General features: G+C 51.2%; 2 protein-coding genes across 2 annotated transcripts in view; one reads left to right on the top strand and one right to left on the bottom strand.

The window, feature by feature from the left end:
• LOC119105693 (obg-like ATPase 1) overlaps positions 1-9,254 on the bottom strand; it is a gene marked incomplete in the record, with an annotated part of 123,113 nt that extends 113,859 nt beyond the window's left edge. The window contains 1 exon segment of the mRNA XM_037229162.1: positions 9,060-9,254. Coding sequence (XP_037085057.1) covers positions 9,060-9,240 — 181 coding nt within the window.
• A 2,278-nt stretch (positions 9,255-11,532) lies between these two features.
• LOC119105699 (lymphocyte-specific helicase) lies at positions 11,533-16,612 on the top strand. The gene is made up of 2 exons (XM_037229167.1): positions 11,533-11,582; positions 13,710-16,612. Exon 2 carries the CDS (start codon positions 13,722-13,724, stop codon positions 16,473-16,475), a length of 2,754 nt encoding a protein of 917 aa, XP_037085062.1. The 5' UTR covers positions 11,533-11,582; positions 13,710-13,721; the 3' UTR covers positions 16,476-16,612.
• The last annotated feature ends 4,059 nt before the right edge of the window (positions 16,613-20,671 follow it).

Consider the following 20,671-nt stretch of genomic DNA (forward strand, 5'->3'; position numbering starts at 1 on the left):
CGAAACAGGCCAAACCAATTCATTACAATCTATCACGAAATATCGATACCACTCCAACATAATGTACAGTACCACTCGATGATGCAATTACTGAAAATACAAAAGGCTTGCAGCAAGCCATAAATGCATTATTGTGCCGGGCCCACAAAGACCAAATACCGGTAATAGCCGAACTCATTTTGCCACCGACGACCTGATTAAATATAGACATAGCAAATTGAATGGCTTGGACTTATTCTAATTGAATCAATTGTATTTCGACAGATTGAGTTAGGACACATTTACTTATAAGTGATCGCCACAGGCAGGCACATGCGTCCTAGATATGCCACAAGCGGGCACACGCACCCTAGGTACGCCACACGCGGGCATACGCGCCCTAGATACGCCACACGTGGGCACACGCGCCCTAGGTATGTCACACGCGGGCACACCCGCCCTAGATACGCCACACGTGGGCACACGCGCCCTAGGTATGTCACACGCGGGCACACCCGCCCTATATACGCCACACGTGGGCACCACGCGCCATAGGTACGTCACCACGCGGGCCACACCCGCCCTAGATACGCCACACACGTGGGCCCACGCGCCCTAGCGTAACGCCACACACGTGGGCACATGCGCACCTAGATACGCCACACGCGGGCACACGCGCCCTAGATACGCGCACACGTGGGCACATGCGCCCTAGCTATGTTACACGCGGGCACGCGCCCTGAACGTCTGAAACCAATTTTAATAATGTACACTAAGTCTCTTTTAGACTTAAGTACGTGATGCATGTATGAACTAATATTTCTGCTGTCCAAAAAAAAACCCACATGGTTCATTTTCCGCAACTGTACGTTTTTTACGCATTTGATTCGTCTTCTCAAGCTGAATTCAGTTATAACCATTAGTTGAAATCTTCACAATTTTGTCTTTAAATGAAAGGGCACATACCATTTTGCAAACGTTTTAACTGATGGTTCAAGTAACCGAATTCACCCTGACAAGGGGAATCAAATGACAAAAAAAAACGCAAAATGGCCAAAAACGAACAGGTTTTACCTTCGAATGGAACATTTACCTCATTCAAATTGCCTATTCAGCGCAGGTTCCACAACAGCATTCTTGCTAAGTTGAACTTACTGTTGGTCTCACAAAACATGCTGAGTTTCTACAATAATCATTAGGTATGTGGCACGCATTGTTACTTCACGTTCGAAGGCCTTGCGGTAAGCGCCAAACAATTGCTCCAAAAAACGCATAAATTACAAAGCTGCTTGGGTGCACTATTCATGCCCACTTTACAAGATATTTGATATGCCGCCAACTGAAAACCATTACGCTTTCAATAACAGTCTATTCGGCAAACGCCCAAATTTTTATGTGACCAACCGAAAGTCGAATCAGTTCACACCAGTTCTCAGCCCAGCATTTTGTCTTTCTCAGATTAATATCACTGGAAAATACCCGTGGAAATATAAAATAATGATTAATACCATACTCCCGCGGAAAGTAAGCGCAAAATACCCTTTTTGGCGCAGCCATTTTTGCTGGACAGAGAATAACGCATTGATTTCATTCAAATTTTACTAATGAATGAACCCAACGGAACGAACGGCACTGCACATCATGTTCGGAAGTTAAAAAAAAATGTTCTTCACGTCGAAACTTTTGAGCAAAAAAATTACCTTATTGACGTCATAAGTGACACTGATATCATCCTCTACGGCACGGAGCATGACCTCCCAGCGACGGTCGGCACATGCGCAGGTCAGGTGCGCATGACGGGGGGAGGGGAGGGGATGAGGTGCCGACCTCTGTGCGCCCGCCCCCTGTCATCGGGCCGGACAGTGAGCGGCGAGTGAGGGGCAGACCGAGCTGCCGGCGGGCGCCGCCCGACAGCCGGCTCCCACCATCACCGCTGCCGCCGGCGTTCCGGCTGGCGGCGCCGGCGGCGTCACCGCCCGCAGCCCGCCCGCTGCGGCTCGATTGACTGCCTGCTACCCAGGGTCAGCCAGACCGGAGAGGGCCAAACCCAGTCAACATAGTCAACTTAGGAAGTTGGATCAGATGGGCTTTCAGCATCGAAGCAATTTGATTCGATTCGTCAATTAAAAATAAGCGGGTTGGTACCGCTGAAATGTTTATCACGAAGTAGTGAACTATACAACATGTAAATCAGCAGAGCAAAGCAGCGGCACCAGTAAATGAGACCTGACCTTGCCCTGGGTTGAACAACGGAATAGTTCTGAGAACCTCGCCCGTTCGTTTGGTGCCGGTTCGGTTGCAAAGCTCTGCGACCAGCATTCCAGCCGCTAGAAGGCTCTGACGTCATCCCAGGACCATCGGCGTGACAGGCGTCCGATCACCGACACCGGGCGAGAAAGGCCGCGGCTATTGCTTACCATCTGATTTGTTTCCCTCCCCGATCACCGACACCGGGCGAGATAGACCACGGCTACTACCATTTGATTTGTTTCTCTTCCCGATCACCCACACCGGGCGAGATAGACCACGGCTACTACCATTTGATTTGTTTCCCTCCCCGATCACCCACACCGGGCGAGAAAGACCGCGGCTATCGGTTACCATCTGATTTGTTTCCCTCCCCGATCACCGACACCGGGCGAGGAAGACCGCGACTATCGGTTACCATTGGATTTGTTTCCCTTCCCGATCACACACACCGGGCGAAATAGACCACGGCTACTGACTACCATTTGATTTGTTTCCCTCCCCGATCACCCACACCGGGCGAGATCGACCGCGGCTATTGGTTACCATTTGATTTGTTTCCCTCGCCGATCACCCACACCGGGCAAGATAGACCGCGGCTATTTGATACCATCTGATTTGTTTCCCTCCGACGATCATCGACACCGGGCGAGATAGACCACGGCTATTGGTTACCATTTGATTTGTTTCCCTCCTCCGACGAGGTCCTTGGAAACAAATGGAAGGCTCTTCACTGCCACCACCGGGTCATGGGTGGCGAAGCACCGCAAGCGGTGCCCTGTTAAAGGAACGAAGCCTTCTGAAATGTGGTTTTGAATCACCCGTGTAGAACGCTGCGGCATACGCTCCGAATTCAAATCCTCTCACGATTGTTGATTTCTATGATTCTGGCTGTCAGCCGTTACCATCGCCGTGGTCCTTGTAGACATGGCTTGGGTTGCGATATGGGTCGAATACGGGGTAACCTGTTTATTCATCTATATTGCAGTTATATATTATAAACATCGCAAACGAATTGCAACGAAACAACGCGAACAGCCGATAATACACCGAAATAACCGTTTTTAAAAAACGACCTGCCATCCGTTGACAATCCGTCACACAACAGGGGCGCAGCTAGTCCTGGTAAGGAGGGGACACGGGGTTAACTCATATCCCCAAAATACCGGAAATGGCCCACTTGAATGGGTCAGTAAACTAAAGGAGCCAGCGGGTTTTTTTAGGTTCTACAGAGAGATATCGACAATCCCGTGAATAGGTTGTAGCCCGAGATGGCGTCGAAATATTGTATGAACATGGCCAACTCATGTCCGTCTGCAGCCGTTCAACCTACGTTCAGAACTGAGTGTTGAAAAGGCCATGTAAGATAATTATGAATATGCACGCTCATAAGTCTTAGAAATAAAACCCGTCGTAATGCGTTGCAGTCTCCGCAGGCCGCGCGGCGTCCGCCTCATAGTGTTCTTTGACTCATGGGTCCCGACCAAAGTAAATCGCGAGCCCCAGCCTTGTTCCTCTTAGGAAAATGGTCCCTCAAGCTCAGACGGACACGGAGCCAACTGTTCATTACAGGTGGTCCCTGACCGACAGAGAGGGCCCGGTCAACTCAAGGGCTGCCAGGTAACAATGTCTCCGTGTGTTTGAAACGTGCCTGCTTGGGAACTGGGTCCCAGAGCCGGGTTCAAACGTGCCTGATTGGGAACTGGGTCCCAGAGCCGGGCTCGGACGTGCCTGCTTGGGAACTGGGTCCCAGAGCCGGGCTCAGACGTGCCTGCTTGGGAACTGGGTCCCAGGGCCGGGCTCAGACCGGCACAGAGCCGACTGTTTGGCACAGGTGGTGCCTGACCGACACAGAGGCGTTCATCGACCCAGGGGCCTCTGATTAGCAGAAAGGACCCTCTAACTAGTGTTTGAGTCCGGCCCTGCGGTCCTCAAATCGGGTCATTAATCGTCTATCCCGGGGGTCCTTTGCAGCCCCTCTTCAGGCTCATCGAACAGTGGCCCTGGCCAATTCGGGATTCCTTGCTAACTCAGGACCGCTGGTAAGCGTTCTGACCACTGACCAACACAGGGGCCTGTCACTGGCTCAGGAACCCCGACCAATGCAAATCGCGGGCGCCAGTTTTGTCCCTATTTGGGTTATAGACCCTCAGACCCAGACCGACAAAAAAGCGATTGCTTGGTTCTGATGGTCCCTGGCCAACACAGAAGTCCTCATAGTCTCAGGAACCCCAATCAGCGCAATTTGAGGGCACGGCCCTGCGGTCCGGGACGCCTTAATACGACCTCCGACCAGCCGTTCGAGTCCTTGATCGTTTATCCCGAGGAGTCCTTCGGGCGCCTCGGGACCTAAGCGGAAGGGGGGGGGGGGGGCGCAATTGTCATTTGCATCCCCTGCCTACGTCACCGATTCACGCGAATTCAAATGGAAAGAGCAAACAGCCAGCAAAAAAGAAGACGCCATACGAATCAGACGGGGCAAGCTACGTAGTGATCGGAGAGCTTGTAAACATCCACCAGGGAGACAAGACACCAGGTGACAGTGCGTCGACCGCTTGCTGTACCTTTTCTTGCGAGCAACTTCTGAACTGTTCTTAGCATAACGGTGAATTTTTTTGAGACTTGGTTTACATGTTTGCAAGCTTATTGAAACGGAGGAGTATCATTAACTAACATCTTTCGTTGGTCATATGTCATCACCTCAATGTCAAAGGTAATGCATGTCACTTTCCCACATCGCATGCATGGACGTGAAGGCGATGCACAAAAGCAAATACGAAGAAAATAGCCAGAGCTAAACATGATAACCGGGAGAAGCAGCCAGGACACAGGATATGCCCCTGAAGGGTATGCCCGGACAGCAAATAGCGTCCCAACTTAGCGATTACTCCGGCAGTGTTTATCAACACCTACCGAGTTCTTCGACTTAATACGATCCCGTTGAGTGAGTGAGTGACTGAGTGACAATGACAGCGACGTGTATAGCAAATGGGTCATTTCCTTCTTACGAAACACCAACCTTTCTGATGAATAACGAAACTGGTTACCTATTTTACTTCACGACGACTGGAGGAAGACGATTGAGATCAATGAGACCCCTACAACCAGCGTAAAGCCAGAGCCGGTATGATGACGTCACGCGGTCACAACGTGGGCCGGCGCAGGAGCGATCAGCGGCCGCAGTCGATCCTAGGCACGGCCGACTTTGGCCCCCCCGGCAGCTGGCAGCAGCGACGGACGCTAGGCGACGGCGAACGCCCGAGAAGCGGCGCGCCGTGGGGGCCGGGGCGGCGGCCGACGGGCCGGGGCGGAGCGCGGCGCGGACCTTCGAGAGGCGGCGGCGCGCCTCCCCGCACGCGGCGCCGCTGCGTCGACTCGGGACACGCGGCGACACGGCGACACCGGGCCACCGCCGGCGACACGGGCGGTGACACTGCACACCGGGACGCGCCGCGGCCGCGGCCGGCGCCGCACTCTCGCCGCTGGCCGACAACTGTCCGTCGGACGCGAGCGGCGCCCGCCCGGCCGAGACAATCGGCAACAAATTGCTGCTCCTGGCCCCGGCAAGACGCGGCCAAATGCGTACGTGTCGCCGACTTCCTCGTCATTGGCCGGCGGGTAATGACGGCGGTGGCCGCGGATAAATCATACGCCGCAAGTGTAGCGCGTCCGGTGTAATGACACGGCCGCGGTCGACGAGCCGGTGGGCCGGCGGCTGGGGACAGTGGGGGAGGGGGGGGGGGGGCGGGGCGCCGGACGTCCGCATACCACGTGCCACCCCGTCCCGCAGTGCCAGCGGTGCCGGTCAGCCACACATCGGTCACAGCACAGGTCAGGGCTGATGGCCCGGGTGCAGTGTGCTGCCGGGCGCTGTTCACCGGCGGACATTGTACAGGAGGGGGGGGGGGGGGGGGGGGCGGAATACCGTGACATGACACTATCGGCCAAGGTCATGCTTGGATGGCTGCCATCTTCAGCACGGGACGCTGTATGCCTACACTTGTGGTCTGGATGCACGATGATCTACAAGACATAATCCAGGTGACAGGTGTCACTGCTTCTCTCTTCGCCATGAATCGTACACAGCGATAGCAGAGCCTGGAGTATTGGTCCTGACTGGAGGAGATCAGGGTCCGATTCCCTGGGGCCACTGTTATAAAAAAAAAACGCCACCGTCTGCAAAAAAGGACGACACCGAAAAAAAGAGTGGCACCCCGCCGAATGTTAGAAAAAAGACGCGACGGTGAATCTGCCTTCTTCTCACGCTGGCTTTTTCCTTCTTCTACTGACGTTTGATGCACAGAAAGCTAAGTTGGCGCATTGTGCACCGGAGCAAAGAACCTTGCACGAGTTTGTGGGTTAACCAGGAATTGTAAGATTGGGTGAATATTGCAGTAATCGACACATATTTCGCTACATATCTGACACATATTGTAAACCGAACTGAAATCTTAAGCAATAAAATTGTGTCTTACAAGTAACCGCTCTTCAGTTGAATTACCACGAACCATCGTTGAGACTGTTTTGGATGGAGCTCACTGTGAAATGCAATTTCATAACCGAACATCTGAGCGGAAATTGTGAGAAAATCTCCAATTTGGTAGTCCCGCGGGCTGCGCAGGTGCGGAATCACACTTATTTGACACTTTATGTGAATCAGGTGCTTAAAATGGGTGTGATCACTGGTGGTGCGTGCCCGTGGCTTGCGTTGATCATGATGTGGTGGGGAGTGTGCGTGTGAGGTTTGCACTACTGAGAGAGAACATTGTTTTTGTATTGTTTAAGTCTAATGACTCGCAGTAAAATGTGATATATTGATATCTGCCTCTATCTTTATACTTGCATTTGAATATAACAAGGTAGCGATGCCAGCAAACCATAAGAAACACTGCTATTTCCTATGCTGCATGGATGCACAAAAGCAATTGTCATTTCATTAGGATCTTGCCAGTATGTTGAGCCTATTGAGGCATTACAGCATGTAATAAATCCACTGCATTCCATCATATTCGCAATTCATGCTGGCAGTAGGGGCAAGTCTGTTCGGCTCATTAATGCACATTCTTTGTAAAAGTTTGCATGATACGGCTTTGCATAAAGCTTTTGAGTACTTTCCATACAGACTGGGTACCTCAGTGCCTCCAGCATCTTGAATGTGCTTACATTACCAATGAGATTCATGATCAGGTCATAATTAGTTAGCCGACGAATTGACGACGATAACAACATCGAGCAACGCCCAACAGACAGGACCTCAAGACGTTTCTGCTCCATATGAAATAAATGAGATGAATACCGATCATCCCCTGTCCCCCCCCCCCCTTCATCCGCGTTCACCAGCGTCACAACGTAGCAGGACACCACTCTGCACAGGCAGGACAGGAGCGCAGCCATGTCCTCGGCTCAAACACGTCCGAGGAGCCGGAATGATGAGATCGCCGAGCACGGTAGCCGGTTGGTTCGGGTCGGTAAGTCAGGAGGACACTCACAAACGGTTCAAGTCGCCGTTTGTCCAACACATCATACTGCGATAATTCAGCAACCGGTCAGAAAGCATCAAAGAGTACAGGGCCCCTGCGTAACAAACCAAAGGGTCCATCAAATGTCGTGTAACAGTAACGCGCTATAAATCACCTTCCGCGATTTCCTCAGCTATGACCCCAGCCAACATTTCCAAACGCATTGTTAAAACGATTGCTAAGGCATTTGTTTATGTGTTGTTTGGTTTAGGCCTCGACTTTCGAGGAACAGTGCTGTCCATGGAAGCTAACTGAAAAATACCCGTATTTAAACACGTGGGGCTATTTGTGTCGCGTGTCATCTCAGACAAGCGCGGTTCGAAACTTTTGATCAGCATGGCGTAGGAGGTTTGGCAGGCAACCAATCAGCTTCTCAGCCCGTAATAACGCCGGCATATCGCCAATTAAAGAACCAGCCGGTATAACGCGTAGGCGGTAACCAATCAAAGAACCAGCCGGTGATAACGCGTCGGCTAGTAGCCAGTGAAGGAACATCCGGTGATGACGCGCCGGCATGAAGCTAATCAAAGAACCATCCGGTGATAACGCGTTGGCATGTGGCCAATCAAAGAACCGCCCGGTGGTAACGCGTCGGCATGTAGCCAGTCAAAAAATTAACCAGTGATAACGCGTCGACATTTAGCCAATCAAAGAACCAGCCGGTGATAACCCGTCGCATGTAGCCGATCAAAGAACTAACGTGCGAAACACGCTAGGTCTAAGACTCAATACGCCGCAATGATGACTCTCCAAATTGCGCTGAGGACGCCAGCATGGAATTTATCTCACACTTTCCAGCCCTTGTCTGCAGGAACCCTTAAATATACGTTAAATAAAGGACAGACTGATCGCGATGATTTGGTGGGTGCTGTCATCAAAAAATTACATCATTCTCTTAAGTTCGCCATTCAGATGTCTGCTGCTCCCTATCTATAAACCAATATGAAAATCATTGAACGCCTATGTTTTGTGACGCGTATCGATGCTAAAATATTTCAGATTTTAATTGGTTGAAGAATTCTGCGAAGATTGCTACTTCAAATCGCAAATTTGAGTTCTCGCGAAAAAATTCAAGAAAGCCATCTGAACAATTTGAATCGGATACGTCTCAGCTCGGCACGAGCGTGTGCAGTTCAACTGAGCCTTTATTGGGCAGTCTCTCTTTCCCGGCCCCTTTTCGATATTCACCCGCCCAAATGACATCTACACCAATTGTTACAAATCATCGCAAGTGACAAAGGCTCACGAGTCGCGATGCATAAAACAAACAGCGGTCCCAAACACGACAGCACTAGTCAATTCAAGTATACTTATTCTCATTCGGGTCGATGGTGCAGAAGGGGAAGTTCTCCGCCTGCGCTTGCGACTTGGTGAGGACATTGAAGAAGGACGACTTGCCGACGTTCGGCAGGCCGACGATGCCGACCTTGAGGTTGGTGCCCACGCGCCCGATCAGCGCCTTCTTCTCGGACGGGAGAGCTTTCTTCGGAGGCATGGTGACAGTGAATTGAGACTCTGCAGAAAATGTCAAGATTTGTCAGAAACAAGGAATCGAGCAATATGTGCAAGTGCAGGAACATGGTGTGTAAATATGAATTTGGGCCATCTGCCTGCAATTTGGCATCCATTCATAAAATCATACAAAGAAGGGACACAACAACAACATGATGATGCCCACATGGCACATTGGGGCCTTCCTCTTGACTCATTACATGCTCTTATGTAAGTGGATGAACCCCATAAGAAGTGATGAAGTATGGTGATAGTGACAGGTAAACATGGTGAGCATAATGCCAGTCCCCTATATCAGTCATAGCACACCCTTTCCAACCTAGAACTGTGGCAGGGTTTGAGCTTGAGTCACTGAACACACTTGCTTTTTGTCTTTGGCCAGGTCAGCACTGCATCACAGATTACCCATCTGGGCAATAGATCTAGAGTGGCATTGTATAATGGCATGGCTTTTCTCTATTGTTGGTAATGATTATAAATATATATATATATATATATATATAGATATATAGATATATAGATATATATATATATATATATATATATATATATATATAAGCTTTTGGGCCTGATCATGTGCATTGGCACTGGCTCTGTGTAATTTGCTAGTTCTCTGAGAAAGCTGGATTTGGCACACTGATCATGAGACACACATGTCACATCAGTCTACCATGCAGTAGAGACTGATGAAGAACTGGCCCACTGGCAGGATCTATACACATAATAATTATTACAGTTGAGGTTAACAGTCACCTATTTCATATGTCTATTCACTAGTCGCCAGGTTCTCTTCATTCATTTGCGCTTTAAGAACAAGGCATCTAAATCAACTAGTTCAATCTTTTATAACAAAATTGCTGAGGTAATCATGATGATGTTCAGCCTGCTGTATGACAGCCAACTTCAGATAGATCACAAACATAACAGATACTGGCAATCTCCGCACATATTCATTGACACCTGGCAGCTGAGCAGAACATTTGCAGATTAGACAACCACCGTGCATCCATTGCTATTGAGGAATAGGTCATAACTGTAAGCTTCTAAAGCTGTGCCTAATAATTCTTGGTATAACAATTAGACTTGTTTGTCTAACTTCATATTTAGTTCACACATATTTTAACCATGCAAACCATTGTGGCATAAGCCTTAAAATGCATTTGCATTAGCAGTGGTGAGTCTTGGCATGCAGAAAAATTAGCAGTATTTTTGATTGATAAAATGCCTCAGTGTAGCTTTCCATGTCTGGCTGGACCTTGCAACCACATACCCACACCGCTGCACATTACCCGAGCATCTGGCTTAATGCCCTGCTAAAATGGCATAATGCATCATTTTAATGTGCAGTAATTCTATCTCTTGTTGGGGGTTAACTGCTGTCTTCTCTACCTCCTTATGTGGCCGTCAGAGAGATGTTCATGCAAGATGGTCGGACACAATGTATTACTGCTCAGCAGCAGCAATCTGAACTGGCCAATACAAGACATCACAGAGGAACAAGTTAACTGCAGGGGAGCCCTATTTGAGACAAAAAACAGACACTTTATGAAGAAATAAAGGCATTGCAATAGAAGCTTCAGGCCGAAATGTCCCGATACTTTATAATAACGTCCTAGTTTCATACTCATAAAATGGCTAGCACCCTAGGGCCAGCCACCAACCACAAGTCTACATTAGCTACTGCAAGAAAAAATACACAGCCCTGTTAAGTACCATGCAAAATACTGAACTGATTCAGTCCAAGACACTTCAAAGCACTCTCAAAATAAATAAAACGCATACACACACCCACCTACACGTCCTTATCCAGATGCCGGCAACAGCGTCAGTTTTGTCTCGCCATGTGACAACGGAATCAAAAACAATACGTGGTATGTAAATCACAGAGATTCATATTTTTCCTAGCCACAAAACATGCTCTGTAAGCAATTCAGAAAATATAATCAATGATTATATTCTAACTGAGTAGCTCTTCTGGCAAAATACAAAAGCCGGCATTTTCCTCATAGCTCTGATTTGCGAGGAAAGAGGGAAGAAAAACGTCAAGTTTTATATGTTTGGAACCTAATATTTATTTTCAGAAAATGTGAGCTCCATTTATTTTCTGGAACAATTAACAGTGGCTGGTCTTTGATTCGACAAGTATTTCTACAGTAGTTGAATGGATGAGGCGTGCCGACCTTGAGGTTTGGCGCGAACTTGCGGCGAGCATAAAGCTGGGTGGCGCGTGGATGCCTTATGTAATAATAAGGAGTGGAAGTGCAGCTTTCGAGGGCGCGTCGGTCTTGGATCAAGGCCCTATAATAACTGTGGGTCGGCTCTGTGGTAAGGACATTGCTGTCGCGCTTTTTTGACAATTTTTTCAGTTTATGGTGGCGGTACAAGGCAACTTGGAGCGTCCTTTTGGCCCTCGGAACATGTGTGTTTGATGCGTGCAGTGGTTGCTGTGCTCTGGTGCATGGTTAAGCATCTGCAGGGAGACCATCTTACAAGCCCATAATCTGATGGTGGATAATCTGATGGCGCCTAAATGATCAGGGGTGCATGACGTGTCAATCACTCAGTGATCATAGGTGGTGAGCAATCAACTGCCAAGACAGGTACACCTGCTTATGCTTGGCAACACATTATTCTAAGAGTAGTGTTCAGCCTGTTACTAGAAAACAGTGACTGAAACTCAAGCTGTCCATCAATTTTGACATGCATATTAGGTCATGTTTCGGCCCTGTAACATAGTTTGTACTGAAATGTCGGCAGTATGCAATTTGTCTCCATTGATAATGTGCTATAAGTAACATCTTGGAAAGTCAATGTCTATTTTGCCTCTAATTTGGCAACAGGTATGCAAAAATGTGGGTGTTTGTGATGAAAAGAAGGTAGTTTGATGCCCAGCTTTAAGGTTCTCAAGTATCAAAGATTTTAGCATGAGAAGCAACCATGCATGAGTATGACAATGCACTGTTCAAGTCATGTCATTGTTTGATGTTTACTTCTGTTTCAAAGGAACCTCCGCTGGTTATTCTCTGGCAAAATCTTATTTTTCTCACCCTGTATGATATAGCCTCAAGGCAGACACATGTTATGAATGCACATTTATCGATATCTAAAAGTTGCAGCATGTGTAAGCTGAATTTTGTTGTAAACTTGGGCACCGGCACTTGAATGGTTGCTAGCCCCACCAAATAGTTCAGCTTATGCCAGCCAACATCAGTCCTTATAAGTGGCTGCTGACAGGACACCAACTCAGCAAAAGAAAGCTTAAGCTTCAGGTTTTTTATTGGTATGCACCTCCAGCTCCTTTGTGCATCTATATATCAATCTATTCTTGTTCCCATTTTTGATGTTGTTTGAATAGATTGCATATGTGGATTCTTAGTGTCAATTGCTCTCACTAAGCTGTGCCAGTTGCATCCTGAACCCACCATCCAGGGTCTCAGACTCAGTTTATTTTGATTACTTGCTTGTTTTGTTGATATGGCTTCAGAGGATTTTGTGTGTTACATAAGGCATGCTTGGTAATGTTGTCTTTCTTTATTGCAGTACAAGTTGAAATTATGATGTTAACTGTACCAAACAACATAATTGTCCTGTTGTTAATTATTTAGAAGATGTGTGTTAAGTCAAGGTTGGTCCCATGACAAATTCTCATTATCAGTTCATAGTTTTTTCTGGTAATACTGCATTTGTCCCCATTCACTTTTTGTCCTTGTCTGCTTGGGGGTTGTCAAACAATTTGTTATCCACTCAGGTTGATAGTACAATTGCTGTCAGACATCTAGCATTTGGCCTGAATGACAGAGGTAAAAGGGCACTGCCCTGCTAGCAAAAAGACACATTGACAAAATTGCAGTCTTGGTTGTATACATTAATCTATATTCATTTTGGTCATTTGTATGCATATCATTTGACCATCATTTCAGCTAAATGTTCATGTAAGTGTGATCATGTTTAAGTTTCTTCAAATCTTGTTTTGATGACACTGTTAAAAAGGCTTGTTTTTTATTTTTTCTTTCTTCATTTATTTCAAGTTGCCTAAAGTTATGTGGTTTTCCTGCTAAAAGACCAGGACACCTGATTTTGCTGATGATGTCTTTTCAGTTAGTAGAAATTCAGGCCACTACATTAATATTGAAACACAACTTTATAACCAGCTGTCCAATGCATGCCTAGGGCTGGAAGGCAGCTAACTTGTCTAACTAACAAAGTCTCTAATGACTAAGCTAACTAAGTCTCAAATGAAGAGTTTCTGGGTTCAAAACCAGACATCCTGTAGTGTAATTGGTCCAACACAACAGGCTGCTCAAACTCAGTAGAAAAATATCCCCATTAGTGATTATGGAGTTGAATAAACCTCTGGTCTCCGACCTCTGCACTTTTCGAGGGACAGGCTGGTAGCAGGGATTCATCAGGCATCTATTAGTGATACTAATTACCATAACCATGTCTTCTCAGGACTCGCCAATTATGCCTGGTTCGAGCACTCGTCGGGGTAAGCGTGAGGGGCGGGTCAGGCCACAGACCGCTTCAGAAAAGCCACTGAAGCTGGCCACTCACCGGCCGGGGGCGAAGTCGGGTGACGTGACGAAGTGCGAGCCGGAGGAGCCGGTGCCGGGCGAGTTGCGGGAGACCCCCAGCCTCCTGGTGAAGGACCAGGTGGGGGCCGATGGCTGGCAGGAGCGGCCGCCACAGACGTCGTTGTCTGGCTGCTCGCCGGCCGCTGCGGAGGCTGCGGGGGCTTGCTCTGGGTCGCCGCTCACCGGGCAGTGTGACCCGGCCGAGCCGGCCGAGGCGGCGCTGGGCCCGACCGGGCACGAGCTCGACCCCGACTGGGTCAGTGAGGAGGCGCGCCTGCGGGCCGAGACGGAGCGCGAGGAGCAACGCATGCGCCGCGAGGTGCGGCTCCGCAATGAGCACGAGCTACGCGAGGTGCGCTACAAGCGGCTGCTGCGTCTGCTTAACACCAGCCAGTTCTACGTCAACCACTTGGTCACCAAGATCGACGAGCAACACGAGAAGCTGAACGCGACGCTGGCGAAGAGCGCTGCGCGCTCCAGGAAGCGTCCGGCGGCCGAGGGTGCGCCGGAGACCGTGCGTCGGTCCAGCCGAGCAGGCGCCGGCAACAAGGAGAACGTTTCGGTCGAGCCGGCTACCAAGCGGCCGGCCCCGGCTCGTCGCGGGCGACCGCGCAAAGCGGCCCGTACCGACGACGGCGGTTCGTCCTCGTCGCAGCCGAGCTCGCAAGAGGAGCCGCAGGGGCAGGAGCAGGAGCCGCCACGGCAGGCCGACGCTGAGCCAACGGAGGACGGCGGCCAGCCGCGCCTCTTGAGCGGCGGCACCCTGCGCGACTACCAGCTCGAGGGCTACAACTGGCTCAAGGTGATGTTCGAGAACGGCGTCAATTGCATACTGGGCGACGAGATGGGGCTAGGCAAGACGATCCAGTGCATCAGCCTGATCGCGTACCTGGTGGAGCAGTCGGTGGTGGGGCCATTCCTCGTGAGCGCGCCGCTCTCCACGCTGCCAAATTGGCTGTCCGAGTTCCGCCGCTTCTGTCCGGCGCTTCCCGTTGTGCTGTACCACGGTCCGGACCGCGAGCGACTGCTCGCGGAGATCGGCCGCTTCCACCGCGTGGACGGCTGCCGCGTGCCCGTGCACCCCGTGGTGCTGACCACGTACGAGATGGTCATCCGCGACTCGCGCAAGTTGAGCCGCTTCCAGTGGCGCTACCTCATTATCGACGAGGGCCAGCGCATCAAGAATCACGAGTGCCAGCTGGTGCGCGAGCTGCGCCGCTACTCGTCCGTCAACCGACTCCTGCTGACCGGCACGCCGCTGCAGAACAATCTGGCGGAGCTGTGGTCGCTGCTCAACTTCCTGCTGCCCGAGATCTTCGACGATCTGGCCGTGTTCGAGTCCTGGTTCGACGTGGGCAGCATGGCGACGGACGAGGACGACGCCAAGATCGTGGAGCAGGAGCGCGAGAAGCAGGTGGTGTCGACGCTGCACAAGATCCTAACGCCGTTCCTGCTGCGCCGCGTCAAGCGCGACGTCGAGCTGCGGATACCGCCCAAGCGCGAGGTGCTCGTCTACTGCCCGATGGTGGACGATCAGGAGCGGCTGTATCGGGCGGCGGTCGACCGCTCCATCGCCAAGCTCATCGGCGAGCGCAACGGCGACGACGAGGACGAGCCAGTCGAGCTGGACGGGCGCGGCCGGCCTCGTCGCTCGTGCAAGGGAGACATCAGCTTCGAGTTCCTCTTCTCGGACGGCGCCGACGTGCTGGAGGACGAGTCGCGCTGGGAGGCCGGTCTGCAGCTGTTGGAGGAGTCGCGTGCCGGTGTCTCGCGTCCCAAGAAGCCCAAGCATATGCGCATCCACTTGCCGATGCGGTCGATGATGATGTTGATGCGCCACCTGGTGAACCACCCGTTCCTTGTGGAGCACCCTATCGATCCGGAGACGAAGGAGTACCGGCTGGTGCCCGAGCTGGTGGAAAAGAGCGGCAAGCTGATGGTACTGGACGCCATGGTGACGCGGCTGCGCGCCGCCGGCCACAAGATCCTCATCTTCTCGCAGTTCGTCATAATGCTGGACATCCTGGCTGATTTCCTGACGCTGCGTGGTCACGCGTTCGCGCGGCTGGATGGTGCCGACTCGATCGCGACGCGCCAGAAGAGCATCGACGCCTTCTCCTCCGACCCTGACCTCGGCGTCTTTATCATATCCACGCGCGCTGGCGGCTTGGGCATCAACCTTAGCGACGCCGATACCGTCATCATCTACGACAGCGACTGGAACCCGCAGCGGGACCTGCAGGCGCAGGACCGCGCTCACCGGATCGGTCAGACGCGTCCGGTGGTGGTGTACCGGCTGGTCACCGGCGGCACCATCGACGAGCGCATCGTAGAGCGCGCCGCCGCGAAGCGGAAGCTGGAGAAGATGGTGATGCACACGGACAAGTTCAAGTCGGGCCGCCGGGAGCAGGTGAACTCGAGCCTGGCGCCGATCACGCCCGAGGAGCTGCTGGCGCTGCTGCGGCAGCAGCAGCACCAGCGCGTGGTGCGCGCCGGCGGCCAGGTGTTCAGCGAGGAGGAGCTGGACCAGCTGCTGGATCGCTCGGATATGCTGCAGGCCTGGTCCGGTCAGAAGGCTGAGCTCAAGCGACGCGAGACGACCGGCGTCTTCAAGGTGCTGGAGGAGGTGCAGGGTACGCTGTAGCCTCGGGCTGGGGTCACTGCCGTCGTGTGCAGGCGCCGGAGGTGTGAGCTGCGCGCGTGCCGGCCATAAGACGGGGGTCTGGTGCTGGGGGCGTGAAGATTACGGTACGCCGCTAGTGTGAGCCGGGCACGGTACAGGAGGAGGATGTCAACAGGGAGGTGGAGATTTGGGCACTGAAAATCGTGTACTGGCAGTGCGATGCGAGTGTCCCTGTCGTGAGGGCACGTAGCGAGACATGCGATGTTCTTCCCTGTCTTAAAGCCGGATAACCCAGATTCTCGCGGCGGCTTAAGTAAATTTGTTTCGTGCATTCCGCAGTCTGAATCGCCATACTCGATCTCCGTTATGATGTGCGAGAAAGCCGCGCGCCTTCGACGGACGGTGTGGTCGGATTGCGCCGTTGGTGAACAAACGCTCTTTCGTTTCACCGGCGCAAAGTGTTATTCCGCTGACATTCCGAGTGCCCTGGCATTTTGCTCCAGCAGTGGATTTTGTAAGAACTAGCCAAGCACATCTGTGGTTCGCGTTTGAAGTGGCGTGTGTGGCGCCTGTAGTACTTGACTAGGGCATAGAATAAATGCGTTTTCCATCACCATCTGAATGTGTGGTTTGATTTGAAGGTATTTGAAGCTGCCCGTTACGACCTCGACCTCGTATGACCATACGATTCCAGCTATCGTGTCTCATGACGTTGATACTCAAAAGGCTCAGCTACAATTGCTGCGATTTCGCGGTCTTGACGTGACGTGATTTAGATCCTAACTTGGCCTGTGCTTGGTGATCCTAACTTGGCCTAACTTCGTTTTGGCCTGTGATATAGGTATCTCGAATCCTGGGTTTGCATGACCTAAACGTGGACATCATTCAATCAGTCATGCGGCCTTGATCCAGAATGATTTTGGCAAAGGTCACGAACACCATGAACAAGTGGACAATTGCGCTTTCTTAACCAAGCTAAATAATAAGGTGGCAAGTGGTGTTCATGGCTCATGGCATGAAATTTTATTCAAAAGAAGCATCAGAGTTGCAGGTAAATCTCATCATGACCCCTGGAGCGCCGTCACGCGCTCACTTCCGTCCCACAAGATACCCTGTCATCTTGGCCAGACTCGTGGGCGCTGTCCTGTCGCGGTGGACGTGGAGCAGTGCCAGGTGGGTGAGCGTAGTATGTCCGATAGTGTTTCGCGCTCACCCGATAAAGCTCAGCGCTCACCTCATAGTATTCTGCGCCCACCCCATAGTATTCCGCGCTCACCCCATAGTGTTCCGCGCTCACCCCATAGTGTTCCGCGCTCACCCCATAGCGTTCCGCGCTCACCCCATAGCGTTCCGCGCTCACCCCATAGCGTTCCGCGCTCACCCCATAGCGTTCCGCGCTCACCCCATAGCGTTCCGCGCTCACCCCATAGCGTTCCGCGCTCACCCCACAGTGTTCCGCGCCCACCCTACAGCGTTCCACGTTCACCCGACAGTGCTCCGCGCCTACCCGAAAGTGTTCCGCGCTCGCCCCATAGTGTTCTGCGCTCACCCGATATTGCTCCGCGCTCACCCGATAGTGTTCCGCGCTCACCCGACAGTGCTCCGCGCTCACCCGACAGTGTTCCGCGCCCACCCGACAGTGCTCCCCGCTCACGTTTTCAGCTGCCACACGCCTGAGAAGCCCCACTCTGTCGACGCTTCGGTAGGCGGCGCATTGGGTTCCAGACTCACAAACTACTTCATTTTGCCGAGTATCTCTTGAGATGCCTCTCGTTCCGCCTGCTCCAGCGACGAAGCGTAACATGGTCGCTTGCTCTCCATTGCTAAAAACTTGAGAACACAGATGCTGCGCTTTAAGCTTTTGATACGATGATGGCAGGTGTAGGTTGGGGATATCATCCAGAACTCCATTTGAAGCAGGAGTTCGCAGGAAAGCATTTTCGCGCGAAGCAACGAGTTTCACTTCGTCGCTGGTGAGGCGCTCACCAAGGCGTCGATCACGATGGGCAGGACGTCGACCATTGAGTAATGAGCTTTTGCCGGTGATAGGTGAACAGGTCCGCTGATGTTTTTCCGTCCTCGCCGATCCTGCCACGGGTGCCGGTCTTACTCTTCCTGCAGTCGCTGAAACCCATCTGTATGTCATCCTTATCGCGGGCTTGATCTGAATGTTCACGTCGTTAGCCCTCATCTCGTTGAGCATGGTCTTCAGCAGACCGACGAGAGGCACAATGTCCCTCGATGTCAATTGAGCAACCTGGAGGGAGACAGCCACTTTAACGCAGACCGCGAAGAAATGACTGAGCGAAGATCTCGTGCAAAACACGGAGGGAAACGTAGGTGCTTGCATCGGAGATTTACGCTCTAGTTCGGTAATCTTTGCTCAAGATGGGCGCCGGGTGATGTCTTTTTTCGAGGTTCTTGGCATAGCTTTGAGCGGTTTTAGTTTGCCGTTGCAGTCGTGCGTACCTTCCTCTGCCACTCCGGCGTCAAACTCTGCTCAATCTCTTGGCTATTGTAATGAAACCGCCTCAACGTTCACACGCGCAGTGTTTCCTTCGATGTTCAGCTCGGATTGAAAACAGTGCGGGGGCGAGAGAGGCTGCAACGCTGCACGCAGGCTGCAGCGGTTTATTTAGGGCCGAGGTCCCAAACCCATGCTTGTCAAATTTCTTCAAGTTTCGGCATCCGTGTATTTTAGGGTGTGATGCAGCTTTTTAACAGCTGTGTGCCTCACTTTCTAAAAAAACACGGATTTTCACGGCTCACACTAAACATGTCGCGGAGCTAGAGCATGGCTAGAACAGATGTGACGGGGGGGATGTCTGATCAGAGATGGGGGATTGAGCCGAGTGCAGAAGTCCCTCCGCCATTTCACGCGTTAACACAGACCTTAGTGAAAGCCGAAAATTCGTACCCCCTACTCATCTACTAGCCCACAAGTTTCAGTCTACAGCGAACTGGTTGGTGTCACTCGGCATTCAGGTCATGCACGTACTCTCAGGCACGGTTCCCTGCTCTGGTGTGGGGATCAGAGAGTCGCTGCCTTCATTCTATCCGACAGCTGAAAGGAATTACATATCTGGCGAAACAAGGCGGGCATGGCGCATACAGGCAGTTCAGTTGCACTACAAATGTTAACAAATATGTGAGTTCATCCTTTAAATGTCGCCAACCCGCACCTTAACCTGCGCCCGGCCGGGAGAAAGTTGACTCTCCCCTCTCCCCCCCCCCCCCTGATTCTCCAGCCACATGAGAAAAACAAGGATACTTTTGTGAGAGTCTTGTCAAATCATGAAGAATGCACTCCAAAGTTTTGATCTTAGGTTAAATGGGAGGTCAACAGAGGTCATGAGAAGTCAAAAAGGGTCATCCTGGTAGTGCGATCAAGACCTATGTTAGCACGTCAAAACGGACAGTGAGGGCACGGAAATAAGTGTTAAACTGGATGGAGTCGATACCGATGGTTTTTGTTTCCCACAAATGTCAAGTCAGATCATGTTACCGCTCAAAATTGACCTACCAGAAGCGTACAAGAGCGATACTTTTCACGCTGTGCTTCTAAGTTTATTTTGTTAGGTGCACCTGTTAAAAAGGATTTCAAACGCAAAAATATTATTTTTAGGCTGACTTGAAGGTCGTCCAAGATAAAGTTAGGTCAAAACCCATCCGTATGAAAAAGTAGGTGCTAACCTGGTCTATGTGACCAGTACCATGTCGTATTTTTTCTGTGGTTAGAAATTGTGTGATGTACATCTACAGCACTCAAAGTCGCATAGCTACCTTAGAATATGAACATTAAACATAGCCCCTTCGACGTTGTTTTTGGTTTTTGTTTTCTTAGAAGTTTTTTAGAGGTTGATCTGTGATCTGACCTAGGGCACTGGTCTTGGTAGATCAAAGTCCCACATTGGCACGAAGGATGCCAAGTTGTTATATGAGCAAACGCCGACACGTGTTGTTGCCAACGTTCGTTGTTGACCTGTGCTCGAAAAACCATCGGGCTCCCTGGTCGGGCCCGGGTTAAAGTGGCACAGTGTCTGGGAAAAAACAGCGTTTAGGGTGTGACAAGTTGACTGAACCCGGGCTGTGACCCCCTCCCCCCCCCTCCTCAATTGGTTTTGCGAAACCACACCTCACATCACACCTCCACACCCCACCTCACATCACACCTCCACGCCGCATCTCACATCACATCACACCTCCACACTACACCA

This window comes from Pollicipes pollicipes, unplaced genomic scaffold, assembly GCF_011947565.3.
Source record: "Pollicipes pollicipes isolate AB1234 unplaced genomic scaffold, Ppol_2.1 Scaffold_6138;HRSCAF=7277_pilon_pilon_pilon, whole genome shotgun sequence".
In the NCBI taxonomy this organism is placed as follows: domain Eukaryota; kingdom Metazoa; phylum Arthropoda; class Thecostraca; order Pollicipedomorpha; family Pollicipedidae; genus Pollicipes; species Pollicipes pollicipes.

Excerpts from the sequence above, each read along its gene's own strand:
- LOC119105699 (XM_037229167.1), top strand. The coding sequence starts at position 13,722 with ATGCCTGGTTCGAGCACTCGTCGGGGTAAGCGTGAGGGGCGGGTCAGG.